The sequence below is a fragment of the Dendropsophus ebraccatus genome, chromosome 1 (assembly GCF_027789765.1).
Source record: "Dendropsophus ebraccatus isolate aDenEbr1 chromosome 1, aDenEbr1.pat, whole genome shotgun sequence".
In the NCBI taxonomy this organism is placed as follows: domain Eukaryota; kingdom Metazoa; phylum Chordata; class Amphibia; order Anura; family Hylidae; genus Dendropsophus; species Dendropsophus ebraccatus.
This window is the reverse complement of record NC_091454.1, coordinates 9449899-9467950: the sequence shown is the minus strand read 5'-3', so window position 1 is coordinate 9467950 and position 18052 is coordinate 9449899. Positions and strand designations below refer to the sequence as shown.

Here is an 18052-nt window from a genome sequence, read left to right as displayed (position 1 = left end):
TTTAGCTCAATAGCTCAATATTGGTGTTCTTGTTCTTCTTCTTCTTCTTAATAATAATAAAATCGAGAATTAAAAAAAAAAAAGAAATACAACATGCCCAATGCTTCTCCCCCGAAACCATTTGTCGGGAAGAGTTAGGAGGCCTCCATTCACGTTACACAGTTGACCGGCTCCACATAAATGCCTTTCATAGCTACTACGCTCTACAGTTGCAGTCTTTCCCGGCCATCTGGTTTTTGTATTAAATTTAGAATGTAGTCAAGTACAGAAAAAACATCCTGAGGCTCCGCTTCCTGTAGATGTTGCGATGGGGGTGGAGACATATAGATCTTCTCTTCCTATACACAGACAGTTATACACAGAGTATTGATCAGGAACTCAAGAGGTTGAACTCCACCACCGTGCACACAGGCTGCAGAGTCCTCGCACCGGCATCATCATGTCCGTGGAGCCCTATGTTCTGCTCAGCGATGGTCACAGAATCCCTGTTATCGGATTCGGGACATATGCTCCTGACAAGGTTAGTAGGGGCAGCAACTACTAAGGGATAGTAGGGATTCCCTACCATGGTCCTGGTTACACTGCTGCCAGTGATTCAGAGGGTAGTTGCTGTGGGACGATAGTAACAGGTACTAGGAGCCACCTACGTGGGATCAGGGTAGGTGAGTATCACTTCTTTTTACTTTAAGACCCATGTTCAATTGATTACGGTACAGTCCTATCCAGACCACCGTGATGATTTCTCTTGGACACGACGCAGAGAGTCCTTTAGGACCCCAGAAATTATTAATACTCCTTAGTGCCCCCACTCAGCACTGGCGCCTCCCAGTCCCTCTCGTCTTGTAGGCTGTAGACCTCTCTGAGAGTGAATACCAGAGTTGTTCCCCACTTGACCATAGTATTCATCTAACCCATACGCAGTTGACATAAAGTATGTATATTTCCATACTTTTGGAGAGGTGCCACCAGACGACGTGGTTCTTGCCCATATGCCCAAGCTCTAGAGGGCATGGAAGCTATTGGTCAACCCAGGCCCACAGTCTTCTCAACAATATGAGAAGCCACCAGTACTATAGGTAGCATGTAATGGCTCGCAATGCCGTAGACGTTTTCTGGCCATAAACATGGACCCTTAATAATTTCAGGTTCTTAAAAGTATGGCGGAAGAGGCTACAAAGGTGGCCATTGAAGCTGGCTACCGCCACATCGACTGCGCCTACTTGTATGGTAACGAGGCGGAAGTGGGCCGTGCCATCAGGGAGAAGATTGCAGATGGAACCGTAAGAAGAGAAGACTTGTTCTATACTGGAAAAGTAAGACATCGGTGATATGGTTTTCTGTAGGACCATAAAAGAACCCCATAGGGTCAGATATCGGAAGCCTCTTCTTACTTCTTGTGGGGTTCTACCACCATGGAGAAATACGACTTCTATTGGTCGGAAGCTGGACACCCTTAGTAGAGTAGCTGTGAGTGGTTGGTTATTTTGGGCTGTTTTGTGTCTTCCAGCTGTGGAGCACCTTCCACTCTCCAGATCTGGTGCGTCCGGCCCTGGAGAAATCCCTACAGGACCTGCAGATGGATTACCTGGATCTCTTCCTCATTCACATCCCGCTGGGTTTTAAGGTGAGTCCTGAGAAGGTCAGACATGGCTCCATGGTGACAATAAAGGGGAAGGGAGGCGGGGTGTATTGCTTTATATCTTACTTATCTTACTATATCTTTATATCTGTTCAAACTGCAACCATAGAGCCTGATATCCTGCCCTTTACTCCATTCACTTCAAGAGCTGATCTAGTAATATGTATACAGAAAGCTCCCTCTAGTGGTAGCTGAAATAAACAAAATGTAATCATTTATCATGTTGAGTTATGAGGAGGCATTCTACTGACACTGTATATGGAGGAGCACTGCTGTCTCATTGTTTACAGTGAGCACTCTGCTGGCACTGGTTATAGGGGGCACTCTGCTGGCACTGGTTATAAGGGCACTCTGCTGGCACTGTTTATAGGGACACTCTGCTGGTATTGCTAGTAGGGCCACTCTGCCAGTATTATTGATAGGGGGCACTCAGCCGGTATTGCTGGTAGGGACCTCTCTGTCTGTATTATTGATAGGGGGCAATCTACCTCTATTGTTGATAGGGGCACTCTTCCTGCACTGTTGATAGGGGGAGATCTGCTGGTACTGCTTATAGGGGGAACTCTGCTAGTACTGTTTATAGGGGGAACTCTGCTAGTACTGTTTATAGGGGGAACTCTGCTAGTACTGTTTATAGGGGGCACTCTGCCCGTATTATTGATAGGAGGCACATTGCCAGTATTATTGATAGGGGGCACTCTGCTGGTATTATAGATAGGGGGCACTCTGCCAGTATTATTGATAGGGGGCACTCTGCCGGTATTATTGATAGGGGGCACTATGCTGGTATTATAGATAGGGGGCACTCTGCTGGTATTATAGATAGGGGGCCCTCTGACTGTATTATTAATAGGGGGTACTCTGCCGGTATTATTGATAGGGGGCACTCTGACTGTATTATTGATAGGGGCACTCTGCTGGTATTATTAATAGGGGGCACTCTGCCAGTATTATTGATAGGGGGCACTCTGCCAGTATTATTGATAGGGGGCAGTCTGCTGGTATTATAGATAGGGGGCACTCTGCCAGTATTATTGATAGGGGGCACTCTGCTGGTATTATAGATAGGGGGCACTCTGCTGGTATTATAGATAGGGGGCACTCTGCCAGTATTATTGATAGGGGGCACTCTGTCGGTATTATAGATAGGGGGCACTCTGCTGGTATTATTGATAGGGGGCACTCTGCTGGTATTATAGATAGGGGGCACTCTGCCAGTATTATTGATAGGGGTCATGTGACCGCTCCATTATGACCCTAACATTCATCTCTTTTAAGCCCAGTAAAGATCTGGTTCCTGTGGATGAGACTGGGAAGTGTCTGTATAACCACAGCGACCTGCGTGACACCTGGGAGGTGAGAGCATGCGTTATACTCGATTATATTACGGTATACACGTCAGTTACACGTCCATATGGGATGACAGGACGTTTCCCGAATCCTTCAGGCCATGGAGAGATGTAAGGACGCCGGACTGGTGAAATCCATCGGCGTCTCCAACTTTAACCGCAGACAGCTGGAGCTGATCCTGAAGAAGCCGGGACTGAAGCACAAGCCGGTGTGTAACCAGGTAATGGTGCCCCCTGCTGGCGTCAGTCCTTACTGAATTCTCTTCATGCACCAGGAAGCCCAGGATGAACAGAGCAACAGATTAATGTATCTTACATAATTCTATGTAGGTCGAATGTCACGTATACCTGAACCAGAGCAAGCTGCTGGCGTTCTGCAAGTCACATGACATGGCGCTGGTTGCGTATAGTGTCCTAGGGTCCAGCCGGGATGAGACATATGGGTAGGTACAATATACAATGAGACTAGAGCAGCAACACATGGCACTCCAGCTGTTGCAGAACTACATCTCCCAGCATGCCCGGACAGCCGTTGGCTGTCCGGGCATGCTGTGAGTTATAGTTCTGCAACAGCTGGACTAGACTATGATGTGTGATGCTATTTGCAGGATAGGTGTGGACACCCCTGTACTCCTGGAGGATCCCACGCTCAAGGCAATAGCGGATAAGTTGGGACGGACCCCCGCCCAGGTGGCAATGCGGTACCTGATGCAGAGGGGGATTGTTGTACTGGCAAAGAGCTTCACCCCGGACAGGATCAGGCAGAACTTACAGGTACTGGTGAAACCCTAGGCCACAAATTATAACCTAACCTGTATTATCTGGCATGGAAACCCTGACGATGTAACTGCCCATATATGGGAAACACTGATGATGTAACTGCCCATATATGGAAAACACTGATGATGTAACTGCCCATATATGGGAAACACTGATGATGTAACTGCCCATATATGGAAAACACTGATGATGTAACTGCCCATATATGGGAAACATTGATGATGTAACTGCCCATATATGGGAAACACTGATGATGTAACTGCCCATATATGGAAAACACTGATGATGTAACTGCCCATATATGGGAAACATTGATGATGTAACTGCCCATATATGGGAAAACACTGATGATGTAACTGCCCATATTTGGGAAACACTGATGATGTAACTGCCCATATATGGGAAACATTGATGATGTAACTTCCCATATATAGAGAAACACTGATGATGTAACTGCCCATATATGGGAAACATTGATGATGTAACTGCCCATATATGGGAAACATTGATGATGTAACTGCCCATATATGGGAAGCACTGATGATGTAACTGCCCATATATGGGAAACATTGATGATGTAACTTCCCATATATAGAGAAACACTGATGATGTAACTGCCCATATAAGGGAAACATTGATGATGTAACTGCCCATATTTGGGAAACATTGATGATGTAACTGCCCATATATGGGAAACACTGATGATGTAACTGCCCATATATGGGAAACATTGATGATGTAACTGCCCATATATGGGAAACATTGATGATGTAACTGCCCATATATGGGAAGCACTGATGATGTAACTGCCCATATATGGGGGAACATTGATGATGTAACTGCCCATATATGGGAAATAGGGATGGTCCGAACCTGCCGAGGTTCGGGTTTGGCTGAACGCGAACGCTCGGCATCAGATTCACGCTGTCTGCCCGCTCCGTGCAGCGGGCGGATACAGCGGGAGGACCACCTGTAAAACTGGGATACAGCCTATGGCTATGGCTGTATCCCAGTTTTCCAGGCGTTCCTCCTGCTGGATCCGCCCGCTGCACGGATCGGGCAGACAGCGGGAATCATTGCAGATGGTTCGGGTTCGTACGAACCCCGTACGAACTCGGTTCGGACCATCCCTAATGGGAAACATTGATGATGTAACTGTCCATATATAGAGAAACACTGATGATGTAACTGTCCATATATGGAAAAACACTGATGATGTAATTGCCTATATATGGAAAAACACTGATGATGTAACCACCTATATATGGAAAAACACTGATGATGTAACTGCCCATATATGGGGGAACACTGATGATGTAACTGTCCATATATAGAGAAACACTGATGATGTAACTGCTTATATATGGAAAAACACTGATGATGTAACTGCCCATATATAGAGCAGCTCTGATGATGTAACTGCCCATATATAGAGCAGCTCTGATGATGTAACTGCCCATATATGGTAAAACACCAATTATGTAACTATCTATATATAGACTGTTACCATACATGAATAGTGGATGTATGGTGATTATCCGTATATGGGGAAGCTCTGATGATGTAACTGTCCATAACACTGCTCAAAAAAAAGGGAACACTTAACCAACACACTATAACTCCAAGTAGTTCAAACTGTCCACTTAGGAAGCAGCACCGACTGACTGTCACCTGCTGCTGCTGTGCAAATGAAATAGACATCAGGTGGAAATTATTGGCAATTAGCAGACACACTCAATAAAGGAGGGTCCTGCAGGTGGGGAGCACAGACCTCTTCTCAGCAGCTAGGCTTTCTGGCTGATGTTTTGGTCACTTTTGAATGTCGCTGGTGCTTTCACACTTGTGGTAATATGAGACGGATTCTACAACCCATACAAGTGGCTCAGGTAGTGCAGCTCATCCAGGATGGCACATCAATGCGAGCCCAAGCATGATGGGAGTGACATCCGGAATAGAATAACCAGCAGTAGTCATCTAGTTTAGGCTGGCTTCACACTGTTTTATTATGTTTTTGCAAAAAACGGATGAAAAAATTAATGCATTTGTGCGCATCCGATTTGATCTGTTTTTCCACTGACTTCAATTATTAAAAAAAAAAAAAAAAAAAAAAGTGTGGCAAAAAGGATCAGTTTTTTTTTATGTACACAAAAATGTAGCTGACCTCATTTTTGTGTATGGAAGTACAAGTAATATTGGAAGTAAATGGAAAAACAGATCAAAACGGATGCACAAAAATGCATCCGTTTTTTCGTCCGTTTTTTTTTTGCAAAAACGGATAATAAGACGTATTGCAAAAATGTAGTGTGAACCCAGCCTTAGTCTTTCCTTTTCTCTGACCCTCAGGTTCTGGATTTCCAGCTCTCAGAAGACGACATGACCAGTCTGGAGGGGCTGAATAAGAATCTGCGCTATGACAGTATGCCCATGTGAGTATAATCCGCACCTCTGCCCTGTAGGTGCCACCTGCTACATATGTGAACTCCTAGCCCGCCCATGTGGCAGCCGGCATCTCTATGGGTAAGCCAATGGCTATAGATTGTTTACAGTCCACTAGGGGCCTGAATCTGTCTCTTTTTGCGGCTTCACTGGGCTGATAAAGAGAGTAACAGTGACACTTACTGGTCATGTGTATAACAACACCCTGGGTTTGTTATCTCAGTTCTCTCCCACCCTTGGACTACAAATCCCAGCATGCTCTGTCCGTAATATTACAAAACATGGTCCCACATTGCATTTGCTCGTGTTCAGTATCTGAATAAAGTTTTTTTTTCCTGCTTAGGTGGAAGGACCATCCGGAATATCCCTACCATGATGACTATTAGCACAGACACCTCTATGAATAAAGTCCATATACACATGGTGTCTGCTCTGTTACTTCCCTTCTTAAAGGGCATCTCCACCTTTCGGATGAATGACTTCCTAAGCTTCTGTTATCGCCCTCTGCTGCTGATATCGGAGTTAACGTATAACCGGGGTCAGAGTTCATATACGTTACTATATGCTGAATAACCGTGACAAATCATTTCTTAGTTTTTCCTTAAGTGTGCGCCCCCTCCTAGTGTCCGTTATTAGGTAAATGTAAACACCGGAGATGGATGTGATATACAGAACAGGTTGTGTCACATTCCATAATACCCCTCCTGTATAATACATGTCCTGGTGCATTCTGGGAGTGTTTACAGTCATCAGCTCTTCATCCCGACCCCTTCATATACACAGTGACCCCACCAGCAGAATAGTGAGCGCAGCTCTGGAGTATAATACAGGATGTAACTCAGGATCAGTAATGTATGTACACAGTGACCCCACCAGCAGTACAGTGGGCGCAGCTCTGGAGTATAATACAGGATGTAACTCAGGATCAGTAATGTATGTACACAGTGACCCCACCAGCAGAATAGTGAGTGCAGCTCTGGAGTATAATACAGGATGTCACTCAGGATCAGTAATGTATGTACACAGTGACCTCACCAGCAGAATAGTGAGTGCAGCTCTGGAGTATAATACAGGATGTCACTCAGAATCAGTAATGTAATGTATGTACACAGTGACCCCACCAGCAGAATAGTGAGTGCAGCTCTGGGGTATAATACAGGATGTCACTCAGGATAAGTAACGTAATGTATGTACACAGTGACCTCACCAGCAGAATAGTGAGTGCAGCTCTGGAGTATAATACAGGATGTCACTCAGGATCAGTAATGTAATGTATGTACACAGTGACTCCACCAGCAGAATAGTGAGCGCAGCTCTGGAATATAACAATACACCCTATTAAATATTTCCAGGAATTATAATCAGAAGGTATATAATATAATGCTGCAGTCAGTAAAACTCCTCCGTAACCTTGATCTGAAGTATTATAAGATATACAGCTCCACCTAGTGCCAGACGAGTGAGGAGACGTCTGGGATCTCTGTTTTGTGAGTCCCCACAGATACCTGGGAAGAACAAGAATTCTGGGCTCTGTATTTATATAGAGAGTCTAGTCCAGGATCTGTACTTAGAGAGTCTAGTCTAGGGCCTGTATTTACTTAGAGTGTCTAGTCTAGGGTTTGTACTTACATAAAGAGTCTAATATAGGAACTTTATTTATTTAGAAAATCTGGTCTGGTGTCTTTATTTACTTAGGGGGTCTTTTGTGGGGTCTATATTTTCTTAGAGAGTCTAGTCTAGGGTCTGTATTTACTTAGAGAGTCTAGTCTAGGTTCTACATTTATTTAGAGAGTCTAGTCTAGGGTCTATATTTACTTACAGAGTCTAGTCTAGAGTCTGTATTTACTTAGAGAGTCTAGTCTAGGGTCTATGTTTACTTAGAGAGTCTAGTCTAGGTTCTGTATTTACTTAGAGTCTAGTCTAGGGTCTGTGTTTACTTAGAGAGTCTAGTTTAGGGTCAGTATTTACTTAGAGAATCTAGTCTAGGGTCTATATTTACTTACAGAGTCTAGTCTAGGGTCTGTATTTACTTAGAGTGTCTAGTCTAGGCTTTGTACTTACATAGAGAGTCTAATATAGGAACTTTATTATTTTAGAAAGTCTGGTCTGGCATCTTTATTTACTTAGGGGGTCTTTTGTGGGGTCTATATTTACTTAGAGAGTCTAGTCTAGGGTCTGTATTTACTTAGAGTCTAGTCTAGGTTCTCTGTTTACTTAGAGTCTAGTCTAGGTTCTGTGTTTACTTAGAGTCTAGTCTAGGTTCTGTGTTTACTTAGAGTCTAGTCTAGGTTCTGTGTTTACTTAGAGTCTAGTCTAGGTTCTGTGTTTACTTAGGGAGTCTAGTTTAGGGTCGGAGAATCTCGTCTTGTCTAGGGACTGTATTTCTTTAGAAAGTCTGGTCTGGGTTCTTATTTAGCGGGTCTTGTCTGGGGTCTGTATTTATTCTCTGATCTCGTTCCTGTATTAGTACAAGGGATCAGGATTTCTTCAGTAGGTCTGGTTTAGGATCTGCTCCATGATCTGTATTAATTTGAAGGCCTGGTCTGGGGTCTGTATTTCTTTAAGGGTCTGGTCTGGGGTCTGTATTACTTTAGGGGGGAGAAGGGGGGTTTGTATTAGTGTTTGTATTAGTTTTGATGGTCTGGGTTGGGGCCTATGGCGAGATTTATCAAACATGGTGTAAAGTGGTACTGGCTCAGTTGCCCCTAGCAACCAATCAGATTCTACTTTTCATTCCTCACAGACAGGTGGAATCTGATTGGTTGCTAGGGGCAACTGAGCCAGTTTCACTTTATGCCATGTTTGATAAATCTCCCCCTATGTTTTTAGATGTTACAGAACTATAATTCTACAAAAGTAGAATTGTTGCCAGGTAGGATTGTGGCTGCCGCACCTGTCCTATCATGCCTGCTCTATACCTACAATGACTCTGCAGAATGACTGACGCCCAGGCGGCCTATATATTGATCTATGGGATAGGCTGTAGGGTAGAGGCTGGAGTACATAAATACACTCAGCACAGTGTGGATAGGAGACGTACAGGACACATTGCACTATGGCACTCAAGCCGGACTCCTACGTTGTGCTGAACGATGGGCATAAAATGCCGGTGCTTGGATTTGGCACCTACGCCCCGGACACGGTGAGTGAGCCCGGAACAATCCGATGGGTTTTCTTACATAGAGAATAAGCGTTACTACTATGTAATCTCATTATAGAAAGTACAACTTATCTAGAAACCTTATCAAATATGCTGTACACCACTGAGATTACAACACGGAGAAGGAAAAGTCGTGGAACCATGGAAATTACAGGATCGGTGACATGTTAAGGATGTGCAAATATGGGGAAAAATTTTTGGTGTCAGAAAGTTATATAGATTTGTAAATTCCTTCTATTTCAAAATCTTCAATTTTCCAGTACTTATCAGCTGATGCATGTCCTGCAGGATGTGGTGTAGTCTTTCCAGTCTGACACAGTGCTCTCTGCTGCCATCTCTGTCCATGTCAGGAACTGTCCAGAGCAGGAGAGGTTTTCTATGGGGATTTGCTGCTGCTCTGGACAGTTCCTGACATGGACAGGGTCCCAGCTGGAAAGGGAAAGCAGTCTGTTCCCAGCTGTTTAACCCTTTACATGTAAAGAGGCAATGACAGAGGAAGCTCCAATGCTGCAGCATTACAGTCGTAGCCTTTCAGGTACACAGATTTTCCAGCAGACAACAGCTGGAGGTCAGCGTGGTGTGTATGCAGGCAACGGCCTTCAGGTGTGGCCGGAGGGGGGGGATCACATCACCGACGTCACCCACACCTTCACTGTGTGCGAGCAGATTGCTGTGTGCCGCTGTTGGCCATGATAGCTGAGAGCCTAACAAACACTTCTACTGCTGCCATGGCTATACTATGTATTTACTTGTGACTTGTATTTACTAATGTGACTGTTAAAGTGTTCGTGTCATTATAACTTTCAAAATCTAAACCAAGAGTAGATGTTATATAAAGCAAGTTTGTAATATACATTCATTTTTTATAATAATAATAATAATAATAATTATCATGCTATAAAACAAAGCTGAATTTACCGTATCCAGGTCTAGTCTCCTGAAGGCAGCTACATAACAGCTATACTTACTGTATCCAGGTCCAGTCTCCTGACTGCTATATAACAGCTATACTTACTGTATCCAGGTCCAGTCTCCTGAAGGCAGCTATATAACAGCTATACTTACTGTATCCAGGTCTAGTCTCCTGAAGGCAGCTACATAACAGCTATACTTACTGTATCCAGGTCCAGTCCCCTAAAGGCACCTATATAACAGCTATACTTACTGTATCCAGGTCCAGTCTCCTGAAGGCTGCTATATAACAGCTATACTTACTGTATCCAGGTCCAGTCTCCTGAAGGCAGCTATATAACAGCTATACTTACTGTATCCAGGTCCAGTCTCCTGAAGGCAGCTATATAACAGCTATACTTACTGTATCCAGGTCCAGTCCCCTAAAGGCAGCTATATAACAGCTATACTTACTGTATCCAGGTCCAGTTCCTGAAGGCAGCTATATAACAGCTATACTTACTGTATCCAGGTCCAGTCTCCTGAAGGCTGCTATATAACAGCTATACTTATTGTATCCCGGTCCAGTCTCCTGAAGGCAGCTATATAACAGCTATACTTACTGTATCCAGGTTCAGTCTCCTGATGGCAACTATATAACAGCTATACTTTATGTATCCAGCTCCAGTCTCCTGAAGGCAGCTATATAACAGCTATACTTACTGTATCCAGGTCCAGTCTCCTGAAGGCTGCTATATAACCACTATACTTACTGTATCCAGGTCCAGTCTCCTGAAGGCAGCTATATAACAGCTATACTTACTGTATCCAGGTCCAGTCTCCTGAAGGCAGCTATATAACAGCTATACTTACTGTATCCAGGTCCAGTCCCCTAAAGGCAGCTATATAACAGCTATACTTACTGTATCCAGGTCCAGTTCCTGAAGGCAGCTATATAACAGCTATACTTACTGTATCCAGGTCCAGTCTCCTGAAGGCTGCTATATAACAGCTATACTTATTGTATCCCGGTCCAGTCTCCTGAAGGCAGCTATATAACAGCTATACTTACTGTATCCAGGTTCAGTCTCCTGATGGCAACTATATAACAGCTATACTTTATGTATCCAGCTCCAGTCTCCTGAAGGCAGCTATATAACAGCTATACTTACTGTATCCAGGTCCAGTCTCCTGAAGGCAGCTATATAACAGCTATACTTACTGTATCCAGGTCCAGCCTCCTGAAGGCAGCTATATAACAGCTATACTTACTGTATCCAGGTCCAGTCTCCTGAAGCTTTTTAGTCTTGTGCTGATTGGAAAAAAGAGACGAATAAAGTCCCGGACAGTACAGAGTGTCACGGCTCAATGTGTCCATCAGTCACATGACTGTCATTGTTGCTGTATTCGATGTCACAGACAATAGAAAGGGGAAAGGAATTGTAATTTAGGCAGTAATTGACTGATCACAAATACATCTTATCCCGCACAGTACACCAAAGAACAGGCCGGGGAAGCCGCCAAGGTGGCCATCGAGGTAGGATACCGCCACATTGACTGCGCCTTTATCTATGGTAATGAAGTTCAGGTCGGCCAAGCCATCAGATCAAAGATCGCTGACGGGACGGTGAAGAGAAAAGACATTTTTTATACTGGAAAGGTAACACAAAAATTATAATTTCTGATAAATTTTAGCTATTTTCTCATTAATGGTGCGTTCACACCTACAGGACGGGCAGCTGACTTTCTGCAGCAGATTTCATTTAAATAACTGAACACAGCATCAAATCTGCTGCAGATCTTCTGCAGATCCTGTAGGTGTGAACGCACCCTAACATGGCCACTAGGTGGCAATGCTGAGCTATAACCAGGGTCTTTATTTATTCTTCAGCTTTGGAGCACAAACCACACTCCTGAGAGGGTCCGACCGGCCCTGGAGAACTCCCTGAAGGATTTGCAGCTGGATTACATGGACCTCTTCCTCATCCACTCACCCGTGGAGTTTAAGGTTTGTACCGAGATGATCCAAGATCGGCCGTAGCTCCTAATCAGATATTCCTTTGTATAGGTAAGACTCCAGTGCCACCAAATTTCATATGCAGATTTGGAGGTGAATAGATGAATATACAAAGCAGCTCTCTGGCGCCGCCTCTTGGTGGCAGCTTTCCCATTAAATTGGTGTTTGACTTAGGACATGACTGGGAATCTAAAGGGGACTCTTCGGTCCCTCAATAGGCCAGAACCCTGCTCTGTATTGAAAAACACAGCTGTCTGCTGATGGACAACCTCTACTTCTGGGGACTTTTTAGCTTGGCTTAAATCTTCAGTCACGTTCTAAGGCTTCTTAGTGGATCCAGTCACTGACTTGAAGGGAAAGCTATCTCCAAAAGGTGGCAGCAGAGAGCTGCTTTGCATATTCTTAATCCAATCAAGCAGGGACGGCCTATAAGTCCCTAAAAGTCCTTATGGCCTCTCCCCAAGGTGGAACATTACCCCTTTAGAGTAGAAGACGCAGTGTCGTCCAGTTGAGTAACTTTTGACCTATTCATGACATATTTTTCTCCTCCAGCCCGGAGATGATCCCTTTCCCAAGGATGAAAGTGGGAAACTAATTTTTCATAACACGGATATCCGGGATACATGGAAGGTAAATTATAAGGAGGGGGTCATCTGAATAGTGATGGGTGACTTACTCCTCCCCCACCATACAGAGAACAATTCACAGTTTTAGATGTAACATCTCTATTTTTTAGGCTTTGGAAGCGTGCAAAGATGCCGGGCTGGTCCGATCCATTGGCGTCTCCAATTTTAACCACAGGCAATTGGAGCGAATTCTCACCATGCCGGGACTGAAGTACAAACCGGTGTGCAACCAGGTGGGTATTACTGTACCTACTACTGAGGATGGATGAGCCACAGATATCCTCCTCCTTAGAGGGGCTGTCCAGCATCAGAAAAACAAAGGCAGCTCTTTTTTTCCAAAACAGCACCATGTCTGTTTACAGGTTGTGTGTGGTATTGCATATATTATACATATAAAATAGTAATATTGTCATGATTCTTATATCGTTATATAGGTAGAATGTCACATATTCCTCAATCAGAGCAAATTACTGAAGTTCTGCAAATCTCATGACATTGCGCTGGTGGGATACAGTGTGCTGGGGTCCAGCAGAGTAAAGGAATGGTAAGTATAGTGGTCTATGTTATGTGACAGGAAGGCGAGTGAGTCTGAGTGAGCATCCAATGATTATTGTTGCCCATAAGGAATCTCACTAGACAATGCTTTCCGAATATAACTACTATAATACTGCTCCTATATACAAGAATATAACTACTATAATACTGCCCCCTATATACAGGAATATAACTACTATAATACTGCTCCTATATACAGGAATATAACTACTATAATACTGCTCCCTATATACAGGAATATAACTACTATAATACTCCCCCCTATATACAAGAATATTACTACTATAATACTGCTCCTATATACAGGAATATACCTACTATAATACTGCTCCCTATATACAGGAATATAACTACTATAATACTCCCCCCTATATACAAGAATATAACTACTATAATACTGCCACCTATATACAAGAATATAACTACTATAATACTGCCCCCTATATACAGGAATATAACTACTATAATACTGCTCCTATATACAAGAATATAACTACTATAATACTGCTCCTATATACAGGGATATAACTACTATAATACTGCCCCCTATATACAAGAATATAACTACTATAATACTGCTCCTATATACAAGCATATAACTACTATAATACTGCCCCTTATATACAGGGATATAACTACTTTAATACTGCCCCCTATATACAAGAATATAACTACTATAATACTGCTCCTATATACAGGGATATAACTACTATAATACTGCCCCCTATATACAAAAATATAACTACTATAATACTGCCCCTATATACAAGAATATAACTACTATAATACTGCACCCTATATACAGGAATATAACTACTATAATACTGCTCCTATATACAGGAATATAACTACTATAATACTGCTCCTATATACAGGAATATAACTACTATAATACTGCCCCTATATACAGGAATGTAACTACTATAATACTGCTCCTATATACAGGAATATAACTACTATAATACTGCCCCTATATACAGGAATATAACTACTATAATACTGCTCCCTATATATAGGAATATACTACTATAATACTGCTCCTATATACAGGAATATAACTACTATAATACTGCTCCCTATGTACAAGAATATAACTACTATTTTACTACTCCTATATACAGGAATATAACTACTATTATACTGCTCCTATATACAGGAATATAACCACTATAATACTGCCCCCTATATACAGGAATATAACTACTATAATACTGCTCCTATATACAGGAATATAACTTCTATAATACTGCTCCTATATACAGGAATATAACTACTATAATACTGCTCCTATATACAAGAATATAACTACTATAATACTGCTCCTATATACAGGAATATAACTACTATAATACTGCTCCTATATACAGGAATATAACTACTATAATACTGCTCCTATATACAGGAATATAACTACTATAATACTACCTCCTATATACAGGAATATAACTACTATAATACTGCTCCTATATACTGCTCGCTCTCTCTCTCTCTCTGCTGCATGTTGCCCAGAATCTTTAGGAAACTTTCCACCTCTAAGCTCTCATATAACTACTGTAGACAGACTATTGTTTTGTTCCATTGTTATTAAGAATATATCAGTCATGTGACTGGTTATACTGGTTCTGTATACCCTGAGTCTTTATATAAAGTGAACATCTGCTGAAGGAGGGTCATTGGTTCATAGCTGGTGAGAAACTCACCAGTCTTAAAGGGATTGTTTCATGTATGTAAAATGAGAGTGATGTAATAGATTTTAGTCTGCTGGACAGTAATAGGGCCTGTATCAGTATTATAGAACTATAAAAAATGACTGGGTGAAGAGTGCCGCCTCATCCCAACAACTTGTACTGTCTAGTTTCCATACGAGACAAATCATCAGCAATGTCATAGTATCAATGCTCTTATAATACCCTTTAAATCATGCTTCATATAACAGTACCAGTACCGTGTTACCAGTAACAATACATATGTGTACACTTCATAGCCACTATATGACAGTATTATTTATAGTGCTCATATAACTGTGTCGCTAACAGAATAAGACATCACAGGAAGCAGTGTAACGTCCATTGTAGTAAGGATTCTTGGAGCACCCAGAGCTAAGTCTCACCTGTCTACCCATCATCCTCTTCTAAGGCACACTACAATATCACAACATAAATAACAATATAGCAATAAAAATAATGATGGGCTAAAGGAAAAAAAAAAATTGCAATTTTTTTTTTGTTTCCTGTCTGCCAGGATTGATCAAAATTCTCCCCAAGTTCTTGAAGACCCTGTATTGAATGCAGTTGCTAAGAAGCTGAAGCGCTCCCCAGCCCAGGTGGCCATGCGGTATCTGCTCCAGAGGGGGATAGTCGTCCTAGCAAAAAGCTTTACCCCCGAGAGGATCAAACTAAACTTCCAGGTAAATAAAGCAAATTCCTATAGCACCCTGCTATATATATTATATTTTATATATTATATTCTTAAAGGGGTTGTCCAGGGGTAAATATTTTTGATAGATGGCTGCGGGTTGTATAAAAATATTTTAAAAAGTAATACTCACCTACCCCTGATCTTCTACAGCTGCAGATGCTCCCGGTCCCCGCTTAACATCACTACTTCCTGGTGATGCATCATCCAAACAAGAAGTGCCTGTAAGTGATTGGCTGAGTGGGGTGGGCATGTTGCCAAGAACCAAGAAGTAGCAGTGACATGTGGGGACCGGGATCGTGGTGCTGCAGGGAGCAGGGTAGGTGAGTATCGCTTCTTTATCATTTTCACACAGCCTCCAGGCGTATAGCGTACATTTTTATCCCTGGACAACCCATATAGCTAAGCCTTTGTATGTGATCTTGGAAGATACAGTATACCGTAATTTTTTTTTATTATTTTAAATTTTTACAGTTTAGAGAAAAAATTCTACCTAGGGAAAACTCATTTTCTTACTTTGTCTACTAAAAGAAAATTGGAAAGACTATAATTATAAATGATCTCTGCATGTGTAGGCGACCTCAGGATTCATTGCACATTACATTATACCTGCCTAAACTTTACTTCATTTTTTTTTTTTTACTTCTCCACAAAAGGTTTTTGACTTTCAGTTAAGTGATGAAGACATGAAAGCGCTCGATGGCATCAATAAAAACTTGCGTTACCTGAGTATTGATTCGTAAGTAATTTTCACAATTTGACAGTGTGGGATAAAAAATATAAAAATATTTGCTATTATTTTATTTGTATCTACTTCTATACATTTTTTAAATATTTTTTAAAAGTTTTTTTTTTTAATTTATTAATTTTTTTTAATTTAATTTTTTAATTTTTTTGTGTTTCAGCTGGAAAGAGCACCCAAAGTATCCCTACCACGATGAGTTTTGAGAACATTGGACAGTCACCCTGAATTCATATTATACAGTCTATGATCACGTAATGTAGTGTGTGCAGTGTTGTCATAGGGAATATGGATTGGATTTGAAATGACTGACCACAAAATCACCCCCCCCCATAGGAAATAAAGAAAAAAAAACAACAGCTTGGAGAATAAACGGCCACCATGTTTTTATTTGGGTAGATTTGAACAAATACCGTTTATAAATAAATATTAAATAAAAAACATTTAAATAATTAAAAAACAGCAGAATTTACGAAACTACAGAGACACAGTCTGCCCCAAAAAAGCTTCCAGTTCAGAGTGGCGATAAGAAAAACCATCCACATTGTACATAAACTTGTCAAGGTTCCGAGGTCATTCTCGGTGCTGTTACTGTGCAGTTAGTTGTTTGTCCCACAGTCCGGTAAGACTGCTAGGAGCACTGCCCTGCCCCCATATCGACATTCCGGGAGCGAATCAGCTCTATGGGGTGGGGCAGAGCTCCTAGCGTGCCCCAGTTATCCTAATGGTCTCCCTGGACCATGGAGCAAACAACTGCACCAGAACAATGCTGAGGATGAAGTTAGGAGATATACCTTCATCCTGAGCGTCTCCTGCACAATAGGGGGCTATCATCAAGTTATATTCTTCTAACCTGATGATATTTCCCCTTTAAGGTTCTTAGTAAGATGGATATGGGACCTAGGTGACTTTAGACCTTTAGTAGGGGAATAGAGATGCCGTGAAAAAAAAAACCACCCCATAGGGATTACTCTGCTAGTAAAGGTTAACGGGCCCAGTAAAGATTGTAACTCACGCAATGTGGTTTTACGCTTACCTAAAAGGGACTTTTGGTAAGGTAGTTTGAGGTTTGGGGTCTGTTTGAAATTCCCTCTCTTCACAATATCAAAAAATAACCTAGAAATTCAGAAAATGTAATACTGGGGTTCTCCTTAATGATATATTCAATTACCGGTTTAATTTTTAGTCACTTTACCTGTAGTGGCATCTATTGTGGTACCCATGGCGGTTCCCTAACTTTTTAGATATTTGAATGAATCTGCATTATAATACCTATTTTTGAATAATTTACACTTCTCTCTTTCTCGCCTACTGTTACAATAAACATTTCAAATTAAACACGTAAACATCACCAGACTAATCAGTGCCTGTCACTGACAAAGTGTCTTGTGGATGACTGGTCTCCTCCCAGGTCACCACTATAACAGAACATACAGTATAAT

General features: G+C 42.0%; 2 protein-coding genes across 2 annotated transcripts; both read left to right on the top strand.

Annotated features, from left to right (window-relative positions):
* Positions 1-316: 316 nt before the first annotated feature.
* LOC138788648 (estradiol 17 beta-dehydrogenase 5-like) lies at positions 317-6617 on the top strand. The gene is made up of 9 exons (XM_069966735.1): positions 317-520; positions 1146-1313; positions 1508-1624; positions 2918-2995; positions 3087-3209; positions 3319-3431; positions 3597-3762; positions 6112-6194; positions 6548-6617. Exons 1-9 carry the CDS (start codon positions 440-442, stop codon positions 6588-6590), a joined length of 972 nt encoding a protein of 323 aa, XP_069822836.1. The 5' UTR covers positions 317-439; the 3' UTR covers positions 6591-6617.
* Positions 6618-8992: 2375 nt separating this feature from the next.
* On the top strand, positions 8993-17065 carry LOC138788629 (prostaglandin F synthase 1-like). The gene is made up of 9 exons (XM_069966696.1): positions 8993-9346; positions 11748-11915; positions 12147-12263; positions 12825-12902; positions 13009-13131; positions 13333-13442; positions 15695-15860; positions 16525-16607; positions 16774-17065. Exons 1-9 carry the CDS (start codon positions 9260-9262, stop codon positions 16814-16816), a joined length of 975 nt encoding a protein of 324 aa, XP_069822797.1. The 5' UTR covers positions 8993-9259; the 3' UTR covers positions 16817-17065.
* Positions 17066-18052: the final 987 nt, after the last annotated feature.